This window comes from Ovis aries, chromosome 12 (genome assembly GCF_016772045.2).
Source record: "Ovis aries strain OAR_USU_Benz2616 breed Rambouillet chromosome 12, ARS-UI_Ramb_v3.0, whole genome shotgun sequence".
Taxonomy (NCBI): Eukaryota; Metazoa; Chordata; class Mammalia; order Artiodactyla; family Bovidae; genus Ovis; species Ovis aries.
In genome coordinates, this window is record NC_056065.1 from 63,833,582 (window position 1) to 63,854,790 (window position 21,209).

The 21,209-nt window shown below is 44.5% G+C and overlaps 1 protein-coding gene across 7 annotated transcripts in view; it reads right to left on the reverse strand.

Annotated features, from left to right (window-relative positions):
- The window catches only part of NMNAT2 (nicotinamide nucleotide adenylyltransferase 2), a 221,166-nt gene that overhangs the window by 99,929 nt on the left and 100,028 nt on the right, over positions 1 to 21,209 (reverse strand). Inside the window, exon 2 of one of the 7 annotated variants that reach the window (XM_060396686.1) lies at positions 1 to 21,209. This exon is cut by the window's right edge and continues 28,017 nt beyond it. The exons of the other annotated variants lie outside the window; for them this stretch is intronic. Coding sequence (XP_060252669.1) covers positions 83 to 1,507 — 1,425 coding nt within the window. The 5' untranslated portion in view covers positions 1,508 to 21,209 and the 3' untranslated portion in view covers positions 1 to 82. 7 annotated transcript variants of the gene reach the window in all.

Sequence of the window (21,209 nt, forward strand, 5' to 3'; positions counted from 1 at the left end):
TTCATGGTTCACGTATTGCTGAAGCCTGACTTGGAGAATTTTGAGCATTACTTTACTAGCATGTGAGATGAGTGCAATTGTGCTAGTTTGAGCACTCTTTTGCATTGCCTTTCTTTGGGATTGGAATGAAAACTGACCTTTTCCAGTCCTGCGGCCACTGCTGAGTTTTCCAAACTTGCTGGCATATTGAGTGCAGCACCTTCACAGCATCATCTTTCAGGATTTGAAATAGCTCAACTGGAATTCCATCACCTCCATTAGCTTTGTTTGTAGTGATGCTTTCTAAGGCCCACTTGACTTCATATTCCAAGATGTCTGGCTCTAGATTAGTGATCACATCATGATTATCTGGGTCGTGAAGATCTTTTTTGTACAGTTCTTCTGTGTATTCTTGCCACCTCTTCTTAATATCCTCTGCTTCTGTTAGGTCCAGACCATTTCTGTCCTTTATCAAGCCCATCTTTGCATGAAATGTTCCCTTGGTATCTCTCATTTTCTTGACGAGATCTCTAGTCTTTCCCATTCTGTTGTTTTCCTCTATTTCTTTGCATTGATCCCTGAGGAAGGCTTTCTTATCTCTTCTTGCTATTCTTTGCAACTCTGCATTCAGATGCTTATATCTTTCCTTTTCTTCTTTGCTTTTCACCTCTCTTCTTTTCATAGCTATTTGTAAGGCCTCCCCAGACAGCCATTTTGCTTTTTTGCATTTCTTTTCCATGGGGATGGTCTTGATCCCTGTCTCCTGTACAATGTCACGAACCTCATTCCATAGTTCATCAGGCCCTCTGTCTATCAGATCTAGGCCCTTAAATCTATTTCTCACTTCCACTGTATAATCATAAGGGTTTTGATTTAGGTCATACCTGAATGGTCTAGCGGTTTTCCCTACCTTCTTCAATTTAAGTCTGAATTTGGCAATAAGGAGTTCATGATCTGAGCCACAGTCAGCTCCTGGTCTTGTTTTTGTTGACTGTATAGAGCTTCTCCATCTTTGGCTGCAAAGAATATAATCAATCTGATTTCGGTGTTGACCATCTGGTGATGTCCATGTGTAGAGTCTTCTCTTGTGTTGTTGGAAGATGGTGTTTGCTATGACCAGTGCATTTTCTTGGCAAAACTCTATTAGTCTTTGCCCTGCTTCATTCCACATTCCAAGGCCAAATTTGCCTGTTACTCCAGGTGTTTCTTGACTTCCTACTTTTGCATTCCAGTCCCCTATAATGAAAAAGACATCTTTTTTGGGTGTTACTTCTAAAAGATCTTGTAGGTGTTCATAAAACCGTTCAACTTCAGTTTCTTCAGCGTTACTGGTTGGGGCATAGACTTGGAGAACTGTGATATTGAATGGTTTGCCTTGGAGACGAACAGAGATCATTCTCTCATGATAGATCTCATAGTTAGGAAGTAATTCTCTCCTGCATGCCAGTCCTAATGAAAATGGAATGGATCTCATTTCCCTTACAATTCTACTGCTACCTCCATTAGTAAAATGAAACCTCACTTTCATCTGGCCCTCTTATTCCTGAAGGAATCTATCAGGGCTGGAGATGGAACTCCTTTACTCTACTCAGACTTCCTTTTGAGAGAAGAGAAAACATAAATAAGCTCTGGAAACACTGCCTGATGATACATAATAAAATATTCAGAATATTTAGTAAAGTAAATGTCGCTCAGTCGTGTCCGACTCTTTGCGACCCCATGGACTGTAGCCTACCAGGTTCCTCCGTCCATGGGATTTTCCAGGCAAGAATACTGGAGTGGGTGGCTATTTCCTCGCTAAATACCAGGCACTGTACTTAGCACTTTATATGCTGTCTCATTTAAACATTATTTTCTAGATATGGAAACTGAAGCTGAGAAAGTCAAAGTATCTTTCCCAGGACCACGGAGCTAGCAATGACGAAGCTAAGGTTTGAGCTCAGGCCTGACCCAGGCAGCACTTCCATCCTAGGGCCACTGGAACTCCCCCAAGCTCTTACAGATCTGCTCTCAGTTGGTTCAGAACCCCAGAATGGAGAAGGAACGTGAGAGCTGTCATGCAATCCCATCCTCCCTCCCAAGGCCCATCTCCTGATTCCATATGGTGGAAACCTTCCCCTAGATAAAAATGAAATTGTGAAAGTGTCACTCAGTTGTGTCTAATTCTTGTGACCCCCAAGGACTGTAGCCACCAGGCTCCTCTGTCCCTAGGGATTCTCCAGGCAAGAATACTGGAGTGGGTTGCCACTCCCTTCTCCAGGGGAGCTTCTCAACCCAGAGATCGAAACTGTGTCTCCTGCATTGTAGGCAGATTATTTACCATCTGAGCGAGTGGGGAAGCCCTCCGTTGGACAGCCTATGGTCAATTAAAATTACTCTCCTAATACACCACCTCATCCTCTCCCCATTCCCACCCCCACCATCCACCCTCCTCCTGGCTGACTTGTCTCCATCAATAAAATCTCTCAATTTACCAAGTTATTAAGCCTTTGAAATTATCTTTGACTCTTCCCATTCACTCCCTTCTCCCTCACATCCAATCATTCGCCATGTCTTATACCCGTCCCGATTCCCAGTCCTAATTCTATCTCTAGACTCAGTTCTCCTTGCCGCTCACCTGGACTTTTCTCTTTTGGGGGGCTGTCCTGCACAGTTTGTGGAATCTTGGTTCCCAACCAGGGACTGAACTGGCATCTTTGGCAGTGAAATTGAGGAGTCCAAACCTCTTGACTGCCAGAGAATTTCCCTCCCTGGACCATTAATGGCCTCTCACTGTGATCCCTTCCAGGCCTTTAACCTTCAATCCCACTGTACCCACTGCCTCCAGACTAAACATCAGCAGCTAGCTCTGATCTTGACCTTCAGTGGCTCACAAGGTCAACATGGTTGAATCCAGACTCCAGATGTGCCTGACTTGGCTCTCCTCTACTTTTCTGGCCTCTGTCCCACTGTTCCCCAGACAAATGAACATCTTGTCACCCACAGTGTTCGACAACCTCTGTGTTTCTGCCTACTATCCTGTCTGGAACAATCCTGCAACCCCACACTCACCCCTGGGATAGTCATTTCTTTTCTCCCTTTCTTCTTGTGACAAAGCAGAGTCAAACATATGGAAACCCTCTCTACCCCTTAAGACCAAGCTCAGATGCTACCTCCTCCATGAAGCCTTCCTTGATTTTCCCAGTTGGAAGTGATCTTTCCTACCTATTAATATATATACACATATATAATACATATATAATGTAGCATATATGTATTATATATATAATACAATATAATTCTATTATATTGATGTTTTCCAACTGCAGTGCTGGAGAAGACTCTCGAGAGCCCCTTGGACAGCAAGGAGATCAAACCAGGCAATCCTAAAGGAAATCAACTCTGAATATTCATTGGAAGGACTGATGCTGAAGCTGAAGTTCCAATACTTTGGCCACCTGCTGCAAAGAGCTGACACATTGCAAAAGACCCTGATGCTCAGAAAGACTGACGACAAAAGGTGAAGAGGGCGGCAGAGAATGAGATGGTTAGGCAGAATCACCGATTCAATGGATATGAGTTTCAGCAAACTCTGGGAGATAAGGAAGGACAGGGAAGCCTGGTGTGCTGCACTCGATGGGGTCACAGAGAGCCAGACATGACTGAGGGACTGAACAACAAATATGACATACTACAAACTACCATAATACATCCCTTGTATCTCTTCCTCTGGCATTTTATCGCTATCTCTGTGAGTGTTCCCTCCTTACTGCACAGAAAAACTCCTGATTCATAATCTGTAAAACGGGGATGATAATAATGGAAACTCTCTCATGGAACTGTTGAAAGGATTAAATTAGATAAAAGAAATTATTACATGGAAAACGCTTAGGAAATTTATTATACATTAAGCATTCTAAAAATGCTTGCTATTATTGTCTTCACGTCTTTGAGGCACTTAGTGGACATAGGAATTATTAAAAAATATTTTTCAACATATGAATGACTGTAATATCACTGTTCTTTGAAGATGCAGCACAGCTGATCAGCATGTAGCCGGGGCTCCAGGTACATCCCAGATTTGAACAGAAGCGATTCTTGAGTGCTGCCATTCTCCTCATGGTAGATGGACCCTGAAACATCCTTTTCTTTTAGATCAGTTGACTTGAACCCTTTTCCTTCCCCCCATGCCAGTGCCCTGAGAGACAGCATAGTTCATTTTACTAGCAAACTCAGACCAGGAGCAGTAAGTGAGGAGGTGTACACTGAAAATCATCCCCAAGGGAATTCCTGATACACCTCCCTCCATCTCCTGTTGTGAAACATCTGTCCTCATCTGCTTTTCTTGAAGATAGGACTTATAAAGAAAATACCTGTTCCTTCATTTTCCCAACAGGGTGATACATTTTCTCCTCTTCAATTCAGCCTGTTTCATTAAAACAGTAGCAACCCAACAAAGACATCTTTTAGAGCAGGGGTCCCCAACTTCCAGGATCTAATTCCTGATGACCTGAGGTGGAGCTCATGCAATAATAATAGAAATAGGGTGCACAATAAATGTAATGCACTTGAGTCATCATGAAACCATCCCCTCCCCCTACTCCGATTCGTGGAAAAATTGTCTTCCATGAAATTGGTCTCTGGTGCCAAAAAGGTGGCACTGTAGAGGTTTCTCAGTCCTTTGAAATAATAAGCAATATGGCTTGTTTGGCCCTAATCTGCGTGTGCTCACGTGTGCTCACATGCATGAGTACGTGAGTGCACATACAGGCAGCAGAGGGGATGGAAATAATTTATTCTGGCGATGCCGAGTGAGTTACTGTTAACCATTTCCATCTTCCCTCACCATCAATGTCCATCCATGTGATCCCCTGTGGACAAGCAGCTGAGCCCAGCACAGAAAATATTAAAGTCACAAAGATATTTATGTTCTTTGCCCCTAAGACCTTTGTATTGATATGAGTATAACAGAATAAATAAAAGAAGATGAGTAGAGGGGTGAAAGAGAAAATGTAAATGTTTTTGCATAATACCTCACACCAGCCTTGCAGCCCAGATGATTTGGAGATTAGCTGGAACAAAGGGTCATTCATGGCACATGTAAGATAAGGGGCATTTCAGCAAGATTCTTTTGCTTTAAAAAAACAAAACCCCAAATCCCTCTCCTTCATAGCTCCTGCTCACAGATATATCTAAGGAAGATATGCTTTCTGAAATCCCTTGGATTTTGGTGAGATTGTGACGCTTGACTTATTGAATTCACTGTTTGAGCCCTGATCCTTTCATCAGCTCATCAGCATAAATTTTCCTTGAAACGACAGCTTCAGCAGAGCACCAGGAAGCAAATCTGTGGAAGCCGCTGGAGTTTCTTCTCACGTCATGCGTAGGAGAGCCTGTGACACGGGTCAGGTCCTTGCCAGGAGAAAGGAACACTGAGGTGAACACAGTGAGGACGCATGCTGCCCGCACTACATCTGCTGCAAAGACCGAGGCAGGCAGTGAGAGCAATGTGCATGAATCCCCTGCCAGTGGCTCCTGACCCACGGGGCCTGGCTCACCTGCTTTCTGACCTACACTGTCCTGGGCACTGGTTTCTGGTGTTCAAAAATAGCCCACATGAAATCTGTCATACAGGTTATATTTCTCCCAAAGGACGGAGCTCTGCTGGTTTGCAATCCTGAATCATCATCTCAATGACACCTTTCTGCATGGTAGAATTGGAAGCAGGCTTGGAAATGTTTGCTGCCAAGTTCAGGTGCTCTGCTCCTTCGGACAGTCTGGGAGGAGCCTGGAAGAAGGGTCCACAGTCAGGGTCAACATCTCAAACTCCTGGCCTGCTCACAAAAGACCAGTCATCCTTAAATGGTCACATAGATAGAGAAGGGGCAGGGCAACTCTCAGGCAGCTCTGATGCTGAAGGCAAGGGAAGAAAGAGAAAGAAATGGAAAGACTTTAAAAGCATTCTCTTTCCAGCCCCCGCTGAGAATTTTAAATGCCTTCTACCCTGACATGTTTGAAGTCTGCATTTTATTGTCTGTTTAACTTACCCAGCAAGCTTCTCGGGAGGGTGAGAGCAGTGTGGTTGTTATGTTTGTGTCTATAACTGAGGATCCTGATGACACTCAGAGCAGCAGAAAATAATGATACGGCCAAATCCACAGCAGCAGTGGTAGCCTGGGCCCAGAAGGTAAGAGCTAAAGGAGAAATCACCTATCTAGATGGTGTGAAGAGGGCATGAGATTTCCGAAACTGCAAATGCAAACCCCAGGGATGGAAAGAAATATCAAATACTGGGTTGGCCTAAAAGTTCATTTGGATTTGTCTGTAGCATCTTATGGCAAAACCCAAACAAACTTTTGGGCCAGTCTTATACAAACTGAATTCCTGCTGAAAATTACCTTGACCTTGCTGCCTGGGAACCTGGCAGAGAGAACTGGGAGGCTTATCCTTCTAGGGAAGAAGGTATAGAAACCATCCCTCCTTAGAAGAGGTGTGTGCTAAGTCGCTTCTGTCGTGTCCGACTCTTTGCGACTCTGTGGACTATAGCCCATCAGGCTCCTCTGTCCATAGGATTCTCCAGGCAAGGATACTGGAGTGGGTTGCCATGCCCTCCTTCAGGGGATCTTTCCAACCGAAGGATTGAACTCTCATCTCTTACGTCTCTTGCATTAGCAGGTTTTTTTTTTTTTTTTTTTTTTACCACTAGTGATACCTAGGAAGCCCCAGAAGAGGCATGACTCAATCCAAAACAGCAGGCCCCCTTGCTGGGCTTGGCAGAGTGTAGTTGGAGGTTCCTAAGCACAGCTCTTTCAAGATTTGCCTTGTGACCTCACCCCACTAGCCCACAATCACACACATCCATGCACTCATTTACCCTTCATTTATTGAATTCCTCCTATGCGCCAGGCATTGGGCAAATACCCGAGCACATAAAGGTACACAGAATATGCACAACTCTGGCATGGAGCTTGCTTTCTGAGGAGGACAACTACAGAGGATGATAAGTGCTATGAAGAAATAAATGGAAGAACAAGACAGCTGGGGTCTTCCTGCTTGTCCCCTCCCTCATACAGCAGGCAAGGGCCATGACCCAGAGCATCCAGGAAGAAAAGGGGTTCCCTGTTCTCACCCACCAACTGAGACCAGGAAACTATCGTGGTCAGCCTTGGTCAGTTTGGGAGGGAAAACTGAGATAAACTCGATACCCTGTAGGCTGGAGGCCTTGATGATAAAGGAAGGAAGGAAAAGAGAAGGAAGACAGAAGGAAAGAAAAGGACCCTCTTTCTATTACCACTGCTTTGTAACTTGAAGTACACGTTAATAAAGTGTCTTTAGTAAGAAATATACATGTCTGACTTGCTCTATCGAGAGATTCTTGAGAATGAACCACCCTGTAGACTGGTTATAAAGACTGGTTTCTTTTCTTTTCAATTTAGGTAAACTTAACAAATCACTAAAAACAGAAAAAAGAAAGAAATATGCACGTCTGACTTTCAAAGCCCAATGCTAACGTGTCAGAATTCACTTGTGTTACTAGGCTTGATCACAATTCAGCTCCTGGAATAGAGTGAACAATTTAAAATCTAGATAAAGGCCCTTGGGAGTGGAGTAGAAGGGGTTCTTGATGGACACATTAGAGGGAGCAGCTATAGGAAATGAAAGGAGAAAGGATAATTTCCATTGATTGCGTGTCTACCACATGCCACACAGTACATGTAATTTCATTTAATCTTCACAAATAGTATGTATTATCTTCTCTTTCTTACAGCAGAGTGAACTAAGGCTTAGGGAAATTAAATACCTTACTTAAGATCACAAAGCTATTAAGTGGTACAGCTGGGATTTGAACCATAAGTGAGCTCGCTCAAGATGCATCGGGAGGGAAAACTTCTCACTTCTAGAATTGTGTCAGCAAAAATGGCAATGAAATCTCCCCATGGAATCCCGTGCTGAGGGTTGGGGAGAGGAATGTTCTTGGGAGCCATGTTCCATCATTATTACCAGCTGACATACCATCACGTAAAATTTCTCTTCTTCTTGTTAGAACAGTGTGTCATATTCCAGATCAGTGCTCCAGCACCTGGCCTCATTTGCTTTGGGTCTTGCTCTTTGCTCAGCCACTTATGTCTTTATCTGCCACAGATTTCATTAAAAATGACTTGCATTATAATAGAAGCTTTCGGAGACAATACTATAACATGGTGGGATTTTCAGGCATTCTGACAGCCTCATGAGGCCCTGCATGCTAAGTCACTTCAGTCGGACTTTATGTAATGCGATGGTAGCCCGCCAGGCCCCTCTGTCCATGGGATTCTCCAGGCAAGAATATTGGAGTGGGTTGCCATACTCTCCTCCAGGGTATCTTCCTGACCCAGGGATCGAAATTGTGTCTCTTACGTCTCCTGCATTGGCAGGTGGGTTCTTTAACCCCATGGAGCCCTGCTGCTAAGTTGCTTCAGTCATGTCTGGCTCTGTGCGACCCCATAGACGGCAGCCCACCAGACTCCCCTGTCCCTGGGATTCTCAAGGCAAGAACACTGGAGTGGGTTGCCATTTCCTTCTCCAATGCATGAAAGGGAAAAGTGAAAGTGAAGTCGCTCAGTCCTGTCCAACTCTGTGCGACCCCATGGACTGTAGCCCACCAGGCTCCCCTGTCCCTGGGATTCTCCAGGCAAGAGTCCTGGAGTGGGGCGCCACTGGAGCCCTACTAGGAGACTAGTCTCTCCACGATAGGCCCAGCCTTGCTCTCACAACTCTTCACATAGGCCATGCGGTTCAGCTCTTTTCATCAATGTAGCAAGCTCTCAGAACCCTGGATGGACAGAAATTGGTGACTGAACAAGCTCCAAGGATGCTGAGGATACAAAGGGCCGAATGTGTGAAAGTCTGAGCCTCCCTCCCTCCCCCGCAGAGCTTTAGAAACAACCGGCTACCCATTCCTTTTTCTTTCTTTGGCTGCACTGGGTCATCGTTGCCAGTCTTGGGCTTTCTCTAGCTGTGACACACTGACTCTCTATGCCCTGGGGCATGTGGGATCTTAGTTCTCAGACCAGGGATTGAACCCACATCCCCTGCTTTGGAAGGTGGATTCTTAACCACTGGACCACCAGCGAAGACCCCAGCTACCCATTCCTGAGCTTACTTCTTCTCTCATATCCCCTGCAGCACCCAGGAAAAAAAAACAAACAAACAACCTTACCCACTGGTCAGGTGCTAGACACACAAGTACACGGATAATATCTTCTGCTTGGTTTAGCCCTTTCAGCCTAGGGTCTTGGTTGAAAGGACTGAGCCCCCAGAAGCTGGTGACTTCCCCACTCTTGGCAGCATTCAAGCCAAGGAGGGCTGGGATAGGGCAGTGGGAACTCGTGTTCTAAAGTGCTGGGCTGGAAGAGCTGCTGGTCCTTCTGCAGTTCTGCAGGAGGCTCTGGTGTGTGCCTGAGTGTGCTCAGTCACTCAGTCGTGTCCGACTCTGCGATCCCATGGACTGCAGCCTTAAAGTCCACCATTCTCTGTGAATAGTGCAGTGGACAATGGGGAAAGACACATTATGAGATGGTGCTTCCAGGGCTTCAACTCCAAGACCATATCACCGTCTGGAAAATCATCTGAAACTCTCTCAAATGCCTGGGAACCATGGTATCACAGGCATTTCCAATATCAGACATGAAAATGAATACAGCAAGTTTTCAAAGCAGCAGTTGACTCACCCCCATATTGCTGGGTTACTGATCTCAAAAAAGAGGTGGCATTACCATCGCTATGGGAACTTCCAGTTTCACTCATTGGTATTCAGGCCTCCAGCTGGGAACATCCTGTTCTGGTCCCTAATTGCAGCTCATGACCTACTTCTACTTGCTTGAGCGAGAGGCCCTGGTGAGGCACCTTGGAGTCAGGATGCCCCAAACGCTCACTCTGGAATTGGCTTCATTCCCCTCCCCCCAGCAGAGAGCAAGACACATTATTCCATCGTTCAATGTTGTCACAGTGAAATAAGGATGACAGTGTCAAGCTTTCTCTGGTAAATGTTTCAAGAGTTTTAACAGCTTAAAGCTTGAGAGGTTAGAGCATGTGGCTGTGTGGACAGTTCTTTCTTCCCACTAGGTTTGTCAAGCTGGGAACCCAAGCTTGATCAAACTTGCCAGAGCCTTGCCCTCACCTTCAAATAGCCTACTGTCCCAACACATAGCTTAACTAGAAGAGATGGATGGCTGTAGACTGGCTTGAAGACAGGGTTGTGAGAGGGAAAAGCGGGGAGGAAGGCTGAGGGGAGTAAAGTTAAACAACTGTCCGCTGGTGTGAACACAAAACTTGCATCCCTTTCTCAGGAAGATCATCAGAACCATCCCACTGCTCTTTCATCCCGCTTAACCTCTGATCATCCTTAACATTTTCCTCTTCTCCTCTCTCGCCCATCTCCAATCCTTCACCAAATGCTATCGATTCTACTTCCAAACAATATCCCTGATATACCTACTCCTCTTCACACAGTGGTAATAAGTTACATTTTAAAACCATGAATCAGAACGTATCATTTTTCCATTCAACAAAGGCTTCCTACTGTCCTTAGCACATAACCTACAACCTTTCTGCTTGTCCACCAGGCCCTGATAACCTCTTTTGGCTCCTGCCCCTTTGGCTTTGCCTCAACAGCTCTTGTACCACCCACCATGCCCCAGCCACACTGGCCTCCCTGTTCCAACTACCATGCACTTCCCTTTCCTCAACCCCCAACTCTTTCCTTCCTGTTCACCTTCAGATTTCAGTTTAAATGCCCTTTTCTCAGAGAGGACGTCTAAGACTCTTCCAGTCTGAGTGAAGACCCTCTACTAGATTCTCCCAGAACTCCCAATATTTCTGCCCCAGGGAAAGTATCACACTTTGTCATTATGTACTAGTGGTTCTCTAAATGGAGTTTCTAGGGGCTTTCCTTGTGGTCCAATGGCTAAGATTCTACATTCCCAAAGCAGGGGCACAGGTTTGATCCCTGGTCAGGGAACTAGATTCCACATGCTGCAACAAAATATCCCACATTCCACAACAAAGATAGATTGCTTGGGCTACAACTAAGACCTAGCGAATAAACCAGACACAGCCAGATAAAAAGCAAACAAAAACAACAGAAACCAAATATAGCTTCTAGACCAACAGAATCAGCATTACCTGGAAACTCATTAGAAAATGCAAATGATTGGGCCCCACTCCAGACCTACTGAATCAGAAACTGAGGGTGGGCCTTGAATCTGTGTTCTACCAAACCTCTGCAGGAGTCTAATGCACACTAAGGTTTGAGGGCCAGAACTTATTGCTATTCCCGTGACAAGCTGATTGACATCTGTCTCCTCCACTTGACTGAAAACCCCATGAGCTCAGTGCCTGGCACAGAGCAGGTAATTACTACAACTTTGGTGAATGAATGAATTCATAAATGAGTGTTATATGGATTGGCTGGGAGGGATGACAAGGAAGCCCAGATCAAAAATGTAGCCCTGCCCTGGGCTCCCACAGCTTGCTCTGTTCACAAACCTCAATGGTGAACTCACCAGCCAGTGCATGTCTGGCTCACAGAGTGTGTTTCAGGACCCATCAAGGTTACAGTGTTCTAACCCATGGCGTCCCTGCTGTAGACACAACACATCGGCTGGCCTTCTTCCGGTCTCAGGTACTTGAAAAGGCTTTGGACAACATTTTTCTCTATACATTAAAAAAAATTTTTTTTTAGTTTATATTGGCATATAGCCAGTTAACAATGTGATGGTTGCAGGTGGAGAGCAAAGGGGCTCAGCCACACACACACATGTATCTGGGCTCCCTCAAGCTCCCCTCCCAGCCAGGCTGCCACATAATATTACGTGGCAGCAGCTCCCATTCACTATACATTTTAAATCCTTCTTTTGGAAACCTCAGAGCTCCCCTGAGGGTAGAGTGGGTTGAGCTTAGTCTTTTGAGAGCACTGCTTCCTGCCTAAAAGGCAGAACCAACAAAGAACTGCTTCCAGAGAGGCTAAGTATCTATTACGAAGCACATGGGATAGTCAACTTCCAAGAGCTGGCATGCGCCAAGCACTCACTATGTGTCCGACACTATCAAGAGATGCACAATTCCATACGATCCTCAGAACAATGCCGTGAAGTAGGCTATTACTCCACTTTACTGATTTTTAATGAACCTTAATGAGATTAAATACCTTGTTTTACATCACTCCTTTAGCAGTGGTAGAGCCAGAACTTTAACCTAATTCTGTCCAAACACTCCTCATTCTTAACCCATTACATTATACAATTCCCCGTCAGTCAGAGAGAGAGCCACAGACTCTTAGAGCCACTTCTGGTGAACAACCAACATGTCGAGTGCATTTCATTGGCTCCAAAGGCTTCCCAGTTAGTAATACTAGGGAGTGCCCCAGGGTGCCAGGGTACCACCCAGCCAGTGTGTAGTTTAGCACGTACCTGCTAAATTACAGAGTACAGAACTGTCTCATCATCACCATGGGTATTTGACCCAGATTTCAAATATTTTGATTAAATTTGTGCTCAGACCAGACTTCCATTAGACTACAGACCCCACTACACCCATGCCAGAGACAAGACCCGCTGGATCAACCTTGAGCCTGAAACAACTGGGGAAGACTATCTGTGTTCACAGTATACACACAAGCAGAGTTAACCAGCAAGGAGGTGAGAAATGTTCACCTTGGGATGGTGCTAAAATTCCTTCAAGCTGCCAGGGGGCTATTTACGGCAGTGGAAGATGGCATTTTCTAGATTAAACTGGACGTGTCTGAAAATTGGCCTCTAAAAGCCAAGCAACTTTTCACTAACAAAAATCAGGTCTATGGTTACAATTCATAGCCAATATTCTATTCAGTTTTAGTGGTCTGAGTCTCTGCCATGTGCTATTGATAATATAAAAATGAATAAGACACATACCTGCCCTCATAAAGTTTATGACTGACGACACATGATGTTTATGGGGGCAGCGGGCAGAGTAGAGAGTGGAGGACGTTGGTGAGGATGGAACAAGTGCACTGAAATAATCGAGGTGCCAGAGCCTAGGTGCCCAGGCCGTGTGCTTGGGTGGCCAAGGGAGGAGAGGCATCAAGTGCAATAGAACGTTGCAGGGGAGCCCTCGTCAAGAACGTGACTTTCTGAGCTGGGCTTTGAAGGAAGAAAGAGGAAAAGGCTCAAGCCAAGCACGAAGGCGAAGACACTGCCGACATACTCTGCAAGATCTTGAGCTGAGAGTCCTGACTGAGAACAGAGAACTGGAGAGCAAGCCAGAGGAGGGGAGAGAGAGAGAGAACAGTGGGGAGCACCTGCCCTGTCGTTCCCTGCCCCCATCACTTGGTCTGAGATTTCAGTTTCCTAAACATGCTAGGTCTACACTGTTTCTAGATTCTTCCAACATGCTAAGAATGCACAGCTTTCTTGTTTTTCTGCTGTCTCATGGTCCTATCCTCCATTCTGGATGGCAGCAAATTGAAAGATTAAGGGAACACACTCAAGCTCATGCATGCCCCCTGCCAAACCCCTGCTAACTCACTCAGGCGTGAATGAGCCAAAGGCAGCAGCATCCAACGATGCAGGGAACGGGAAGGGAGCAGACATGACATCGGCTGTCTCGGCCACTAGCTCTGTGGAACCTTGGGCAAATGACCTAACCTCAGTTTCATCGATTGTAACAAGAGGGTTAGATCAAGTGATTGTGGAGGTCTTTTCCCATTATGAGATTTTCTGGCTCCTTCCATTTTATCATTTGCAGTCTCTTTAAGGAGGACCAATACCATCTTCCTGAAGTGAATTATCACATAATCAAAGCAAGATTAATAGCATAAATAAAATGCCCAAGGGTTGGAAATAGAAGGGAGGAGCTCAAATGACTTGAATATAATAGTGGCGGGTCAGTCCATCATTGAAGGAATGTACGTGCATCGTAATACGGAACTATGCAAGTGTCAACACGAACAGAGATTGTGCAAGCAGGCTGGCAGAAAACAGCTGGGCAGAGATGGCACGATTAAAGTGGCATTGTTGGTTGAGTTATTCAAATATAGAATTTTCTTTCTAACTTGATTTTTCTTTTAAAACGTTATGCCTGTTGCAGAATAGTCTTGGGGTTGCCAAGGGGAAGGGGAGGAGGGAGAAGGGGGACTGGGAGTTTGGGGTTAGTAGATGCAAACTGTTACATTTAGAATAGATAAACAACAAGGTCCTACTGTATAGCACAGAGATTTATACCCAAATCTCCTGGGATAAACCATAAAATGGAAAAACAATATTAAAAGAGAATGTATATTTGTAAGTGAGTCACTGCTGTACAGCAGAAATTAGCACAACACTGTAAATCAACAATACTTCAATAAAAAATAAAAACAAAACAAAAATGTACGACTATTAATGGGCTTCCTAGGTGGCTCGGTGGTAAAGAATCTGCCTGTGATCCAGGAGACATGGGTTTGATGTCATGTTTGATGACATGGGTGGTTTACAGGCAGGAAGCACTGGGAGGCATTTGTTCTCACAACTTTAGCTTAGATACGAACATCGCCTGGTTATTCTTCCCTGCAGAGAAATCTGCAAGATAAAGAGTGGGTTTTTAAAATATATATTTATTTATTTATTTGGCTGTGCCAAGTCTTAGCTGTGGCATGCGGGATCTAGTTTCCTGATCAGGGATCAAACCCTGGCCCCCTGTACTGGGAGTGCAAAGTCTTAAGCCATTGGACCACCAGAGAATCCAAAGACACTGGTTCTGCTGATAACACTGAGGCAGCTTTCTTCTTGTGTCCTTGTTGTCGGCCCAAGCAGACCCTTGTCCTTATATAAAGTTACGTGTAAAACACTGAATTTTTGCTGACTTTGGACTCTTCTCTGACGGGCGGTTAAGTCTAAATGAATTAAGTACCTTCACACACTCCTGGGTTCTTCCGCACACAGAGATGGGTCGCCCTGCTGTACCTTGTCTTTATTTCTCTATCAAATTTCACACTTTGTTTCCCAAAAGCCTGTATGATACATTTCAGGTCAAAGCTAATTAGATCTCCCCAAATCCTTGCAACAGGGGAAATATGAAACCCATTTCAGAGATGAGAAAGCCAAACAAGTCTCAGCTAAGGAAAAGAACCTTGTAAGACTTGATGGGGAAAACTGGGACAGACAGATCCGTGCCGCACCCCAGCCCAGGGTGAGATGGTGGAGACATCTTGTCTTTTCCCATCTGGAAGAAAGCTGGCTGCTCACGTCTTCCTTTCTTTCCTCAGCCCCAGGTTCCACCTGTTATCAAAATTCTCAGACTCCTATGTCCACAAGTCTCCCCATCACCTTTAAATCTCCTAGAGGAAAGACCTGCTTGTAGACTCCTGTAAATATCACCAATCTAAGGATACCCAGCAGGCAGGAATCTGAGCAGTGGCCTTGGCAGAGCTGAGGTGTAAAAAAGCTTGCCAGGTCATCTATCAAGATCAAATTACCAGCAAATTTGCCCCTAATGAAAAACAGACTGAAGGAGCAAGGTGAGTGAGGGTAACACTGGCGCTGTGCCTGCCCCTCACTGCAAAGACTCCGGGTTGTGGGCTGCATATAGAAGACCAACTTTGGGTTTCTGGAGAATTCAAATAAACACAGATGCCCCAGGTTTTGATCTGTGTTTTTCCCCCAAGTACAAGTGCTCTTTTCTTGGGGGAAGCACTTTTATTTGCTGCGTTTTCTTTTATTTTTTAAAAAGTAATGCATGATTGTAAAGAATTCATACATAAAAATAACGGAGAGTGAAAACATCCTTCCTCTTTCTTTACACAACCCACTCTGCAGAGATAATCACCACATCCACTGTAAATCTTGGAGAAGATTTTCTGCCCTTTTGGTGACAGTCCCTAACCTCACAGCCATGACCACCTGCACAAGTGCAGAAGAGGCAATAATGATAAAGTACGCTCTGCACACTGAGAGTTCACTCTGCGCCATGCACTGTTGGAAGCATTTCAGCAAGCACAGCTTATCCAATCTGCATGACACCTCCCCAGGCTGGCAGAGGCAAGATTCAAACTCAGGCATCTGAATCCAGGATCTGGGCGGGACAGAACTCACTCCACCACTGCATGTATCGATCCTTGTGATGTCCAAGCTTAGGCAGCCACTGCTTGGTCTTGACTTTTCAATCCAACCCTTAGCTTTGGAGTCAGACAAATCTTGGTACATCTGTCTCTACCACTCACTAGCTCTGTGACTCTGGGCAGATCTTTCAACCTCTACATGCCTCAGTTTTCTCATCTGTAAAACAGGGAGACTTGTCTGTGAGGGAAGAAAGGTAAGAAATGCTAACACCATTAACAAAATACCTAGTACACTCTCTTGTTGTGTGCCAAGTTGCTTCAGTTGTGTCCAGCTCTTTGCGACCCCATGGACTGGGACCCACAACGTTCCTCTGTCCATGGGATTCTCCAGGCAAGAATACTGGAGTGGGTTGTCATTTCCTCCTCCATGGGATCTTCCCAACCCAGGGATCGAATCTGCGCCTTTTATGTCTCCTGCATTGGCAGGCAGGTTCTTTATCACTAGTGCCACCTGGGAGGTTGTACACTCTACATTCTGCTGCTGCTAAGTCGCTTCAGTCGTGTCCGACTCTGTGCAACCCCATAGACGGCAGCCCACCAGGCTCCCCCGTCCCTGGGAGTCTCCAGGCAAGAACACTGGAGTGGGTTGCCATTTCCTTTTCCAATGCAGGAAAGTGAAAAGTGAAAGTGAAGTCGCTCAGTCGTGTCCTACCCTTACCGACCCCATGGACTGCAGCCTTCCAGGCTCCTCCGTCCTAGATGTTCAATAAATTTTTTTGATGTGGACCATTTTTTTTCAGTCTTTATTGAATTTGTTACAATATTGCTTTAGCTTTATGTTTTGTTTTTTGGTGTCTAGGCTTGTGGTATTTAAGCTCTTGGACCAGGGATTGAACCTATGCCCCTTCACTGGAAAACAAAGTATTAATCACTGGGCTGTCAGGGAAGCCGCTTAATAAATATTTCTTAACGAATATTTGTTCAAATGAAAGTGGCAATAGTGGATCCTCTCACTGCTGCTGCTGCTGCTAAGTCGCTTCAGTTGTGTCCGACTCTGTGCAACCCCATAGACGGCAGCCCACCAGGCTCCCCCGTCCCTGGGATTCTCCAGGCAAGAACACTAGAGTGGGTTGCCATTTCTTTCTCCAGTGCATGAAAGTGAAAAGTGAAAGTGAAGTCGCTCAGTCGTGTCTGACTCTTCGTGACCCCATGGACTGCAGCCCACCAGGCTCCCCGTCCCTGGGATCTCCAGGCAAGAGCACTGGAGTGGGCTGCCATCGCCTTCTCCGGATCCTCTCACTAGGTTTACTTTTGTTATACTATCGTGTTGATATTATAAATAATAGGCTATCGTCTCCTATTGACACTACACTCCTTGCATCTTTATTTCTGTGAGAGATATTAAGATTATTTGTATTGAGTGATGTATCTCATACCAGAGCCAAAAGAGACGTTCTTTTCGTTACAGTTACTGTTTACTTTTTTTACTGGAATACAGTTGATTTACAGTAGTGTGTTAGTTTCGGGTGTATAGCAAAGTGAATCAGCTATACATATACATATATCCACTCTTTTCTTCTTTTTTTAGATTCTTTCCCCATATAGGCCATTAAGGAGTATTGAGTAGAGTTCCCTGTGCTATCCAGTAGGTCTTTACTAGTTACCTGTTTTATATCTAGTAGTGTGTACAGATCAATTCCACTCTCCCAGTTTATCCTCCCCTCCCTACTCCCTGGCAACCAGAACTTTGTTCTCTACATCTGTGACCATTCTTTATTTTTTGGCTATTTATCAAGAATTTCATTTGCAAGCATGTCACATATGGACACTCCCAGCAAGTGTCCTATCGGTCATTTTATTGTTAAATCCTAAATCTTGGCAGCATGTGCCCAATGAGTTAGGGTTTTTCCTAAGTATGGTACCTGACACTTGCTTAAGCCAATCTGGCCTCGGATATATATATATTTGCAACAACTTTATTGATATGTAACTTGCTTATCATGAAATTCACTCTTAATTTTAAAGAGTACAAATCAGGGGGGTTAGTGTATTCACAAAATTGGGCACCCATCACCACTATCTAATTCTAGAAGCTTTTCATCACTGGGAAAAAACAAACCCCATACTCCTTAGCAGTCACTCTCCATTCCTCCTGCCCGCTAAGCCCTGGCATCATTCATCTACTTTCTGTCTCTGCGGATCTGCCCATTCTGGACACTTCATATGAAGGGAATCGTGCAATATGCGGCCTTTTGTGACTGGCTTCTTTCACTCAGCATAACGTTTTTGAGGTTCCTTTATGACGCAGCATATAGTAGTACGGCATTTCTTTTATGGCTGAATAACATTCCATTATATAGCATAATACCTTTATTTATACATTTATCAGTTCAGTTCAGTAGCCCAGTCATGCCCAACTCTTTGCGACCCCATGGACTGTAGCACGTCAGGCTTCCCTGTCCATCACCAACTCCCCAAGCTTGCTCAACCTCATGTTCATTGAGTCTGTGATGCCATCCAACCATCCCATCCTCTGCCGTCCCCTTCTCCTCTTGTCTTCAATTTTTCCCAGCATCAGGGTCTTTTCTAATGAGTCAGTTCTTTGCCTCAGGTGGCCAAAGTATTGGAGCTTCAGTTTCACCATCAGTCCTTCCAATGAGTATTCAGGACTGATTTCCTTTAGAATTAACTGGTTTGATCTCCTTGCAGCCCAAGGGACTCTCAAGAGTCTTCTCCAACACACAGTTCAAAGCATCAATTCTTTGGCGCTCAGCCTTCTTTATGGTCCAACTGTCACATTCATACACGACTACTGGAAAAACCATACCTTTGACTAGAGGGACCTTTGTCGGCAAAGTAACATCTCTGTTTTATAATATGCTGTCTAGGTTTGTCATAGTTTTTCCTCCAAGGAGCAAGCGTCTTTTATTTTAGCCATTCTAGTGGGTGTGAAATGGGATCTCACTGTGGTTTTGACTTGCATTTTCCAAATAACTAGTAATGCTGAGCATATTTCATGAGCTAAATGGCCATTTGCATATCTTTGGGAAAATGTCTATTCAAACATTTTAAAATGTGGGTTATTTGTTGGCCTCAGGTATTTTTGTAACAGCTCTTGCATGTATGCAAGGATCACAGGTTTACCTGTGTCTGACCTATACTTGATTCTGACTCCATCATTTGCATATGTGACCTCAAGCAAGATTATTTCATCTCTTTGACGTGTTAGTTGCTCAGTCGTGTCTGACTCTTTGCAACTCCATGGACTGTAGCCCGTCCATGGAATTCCCCAGGCAAGAATAATTGAGTAGCTTGCCATTTCCTACTCCATTCATTTCTTTCAACCTTAGCTTAATTATCCATAAGAAAGGGGTCCACACTTCTCTCCCAAGACTGTTTTGAGGAGCAAATGAGATGTAGAAGCATCAAGCACAGATTGGGGTACCCAATCGACACTCAAAACTTTGTTAGACCCTTTTATCACTCCACCTGCATCTTAGACATGTTTTCCCTTCGGAAGATAGTATTTGCCCCTGACGGAGTTTGAGAAAGCTCCTGGAGTTGGTGATGGACAAGGGAAGCCTGGCATGCTGCAGTCCATGGTGTCTCAAGGAGTCAGGCATGACTGAGCGACTGAACTGCACTGAACTGAACTGGACCAAATTCAACACGGCCAATGGAGTGGCCTGAAGTCTAAAAGGCAGAGCCTCCCGCTGGAAAAGGTCAGTGAGTTTTCTATGAGTTTCCTATGTGTTTTCAACACATCCAACAATGCTTCCACTTTGGGGTGAGCGGTGTCATGGCCTTGCTGACCTCTGCATGAGATAATGTGAACAAATATAAGCCATCTCAGTAACCTAAAAAATAAGATAGAGCCAGTTATAAAAGAGGGACTATAACCCCTTCTGTCAGCACCAGTATTCTGTAAAATCATCCTAGTTTTGAATAGTAAGAGTTTAAGAGTGAGCGGCTTGAGAGCTTTGGGTAACATGACATTCAGAGTCTGCCTTTTCATAAGAGCAGGTCTGCCTCTTGCTTATTAGCAGTCTGGTAATGCACAAGGCCTGTCATTTGTTCTTTCGCTAATGAATGGATAGACTGTTTAATTTCCTGATAGGCAACCTAGTAATTTTAGTCTCGCGCACCAAGCCTTTGTCTGGCTTGTTCCATGTGCATAAAAACAACCTTCTTCCTCTTGCTATCATGTGCTGTTTTTCTTCCCATTATAGCTCAGCTCAAAGGCCATTTCCTCCAAGTAGTCTTCTCTATTAGGCGAGTATAAGCCCTGAAGGAGTGGTCAGGCTGATAAGTGCACTCTGTTATTAATCCTGTAATCATTGATTGAGCATGTATTATGGGTAAGACATTGTGCTGTGTCCTGGGAAAGGAATATGACATAGTCTGTGCCTTCAAAGGCTCATAATGTGTTGGGTAAATTGGATGTATAAACAGATATCTACAAATAACTTCATGTTTCAATGATTGCCACACAGTGATTTTTATCACCACAGCATAGGGAGTAGAGTTTGCAAGAACAGTAGACTCCAAAGTTTCATCTTTGTTTAGATGTCCTTTGGGCAACCCCTTCATTTACATACAACCACTAAAAGGGAAGATAAAAACATATACATTTTTTCATTTTTCTGTGTCAAAGCATACTTTGGAGAAGGGAACCAGCAGAGAAGAAACAAAACAACATAGATTTTAGATATTATTTCTCTAAATAGAAAAATAAAAGGAGAAATCACAGGAAAGTATTACAATCAATGTATGGTATTGTTTCGTTATGTTTAAGTAAAAGCTGCAGAGGGAAATTTAGGCAAGGAGAGGACAATGTCATTTTCAACGTCCCCTAGAACCTGACAGAGGTTTTCCTGTAACCCCATGTACAGGGTCCTCAGCGTTCTCTAGACTTCCTTCTGTTCATATTTAAAATGAAGAGGTTGAACCAGCAGGTCTTGACAATTCCTGATGGTTCTGAGAGCCTATGAATCACAGAGGGCAGTCTATTCATGGGTTTATTTTTAGCTGTGAGAAAGGAAGAAAATATGAATAGCAGGAAAAATGGAGGTGTCTTAATGTTTATTTGGACATAGAGGGCAGTGAAGGAGGAAGAATGATACTGTTCACTCCTTTTCTTCCTCGGTGGTGGGTCAGAACCACAGAACCGGGACACAGAGCCTGATGGAAACAGAGAGGA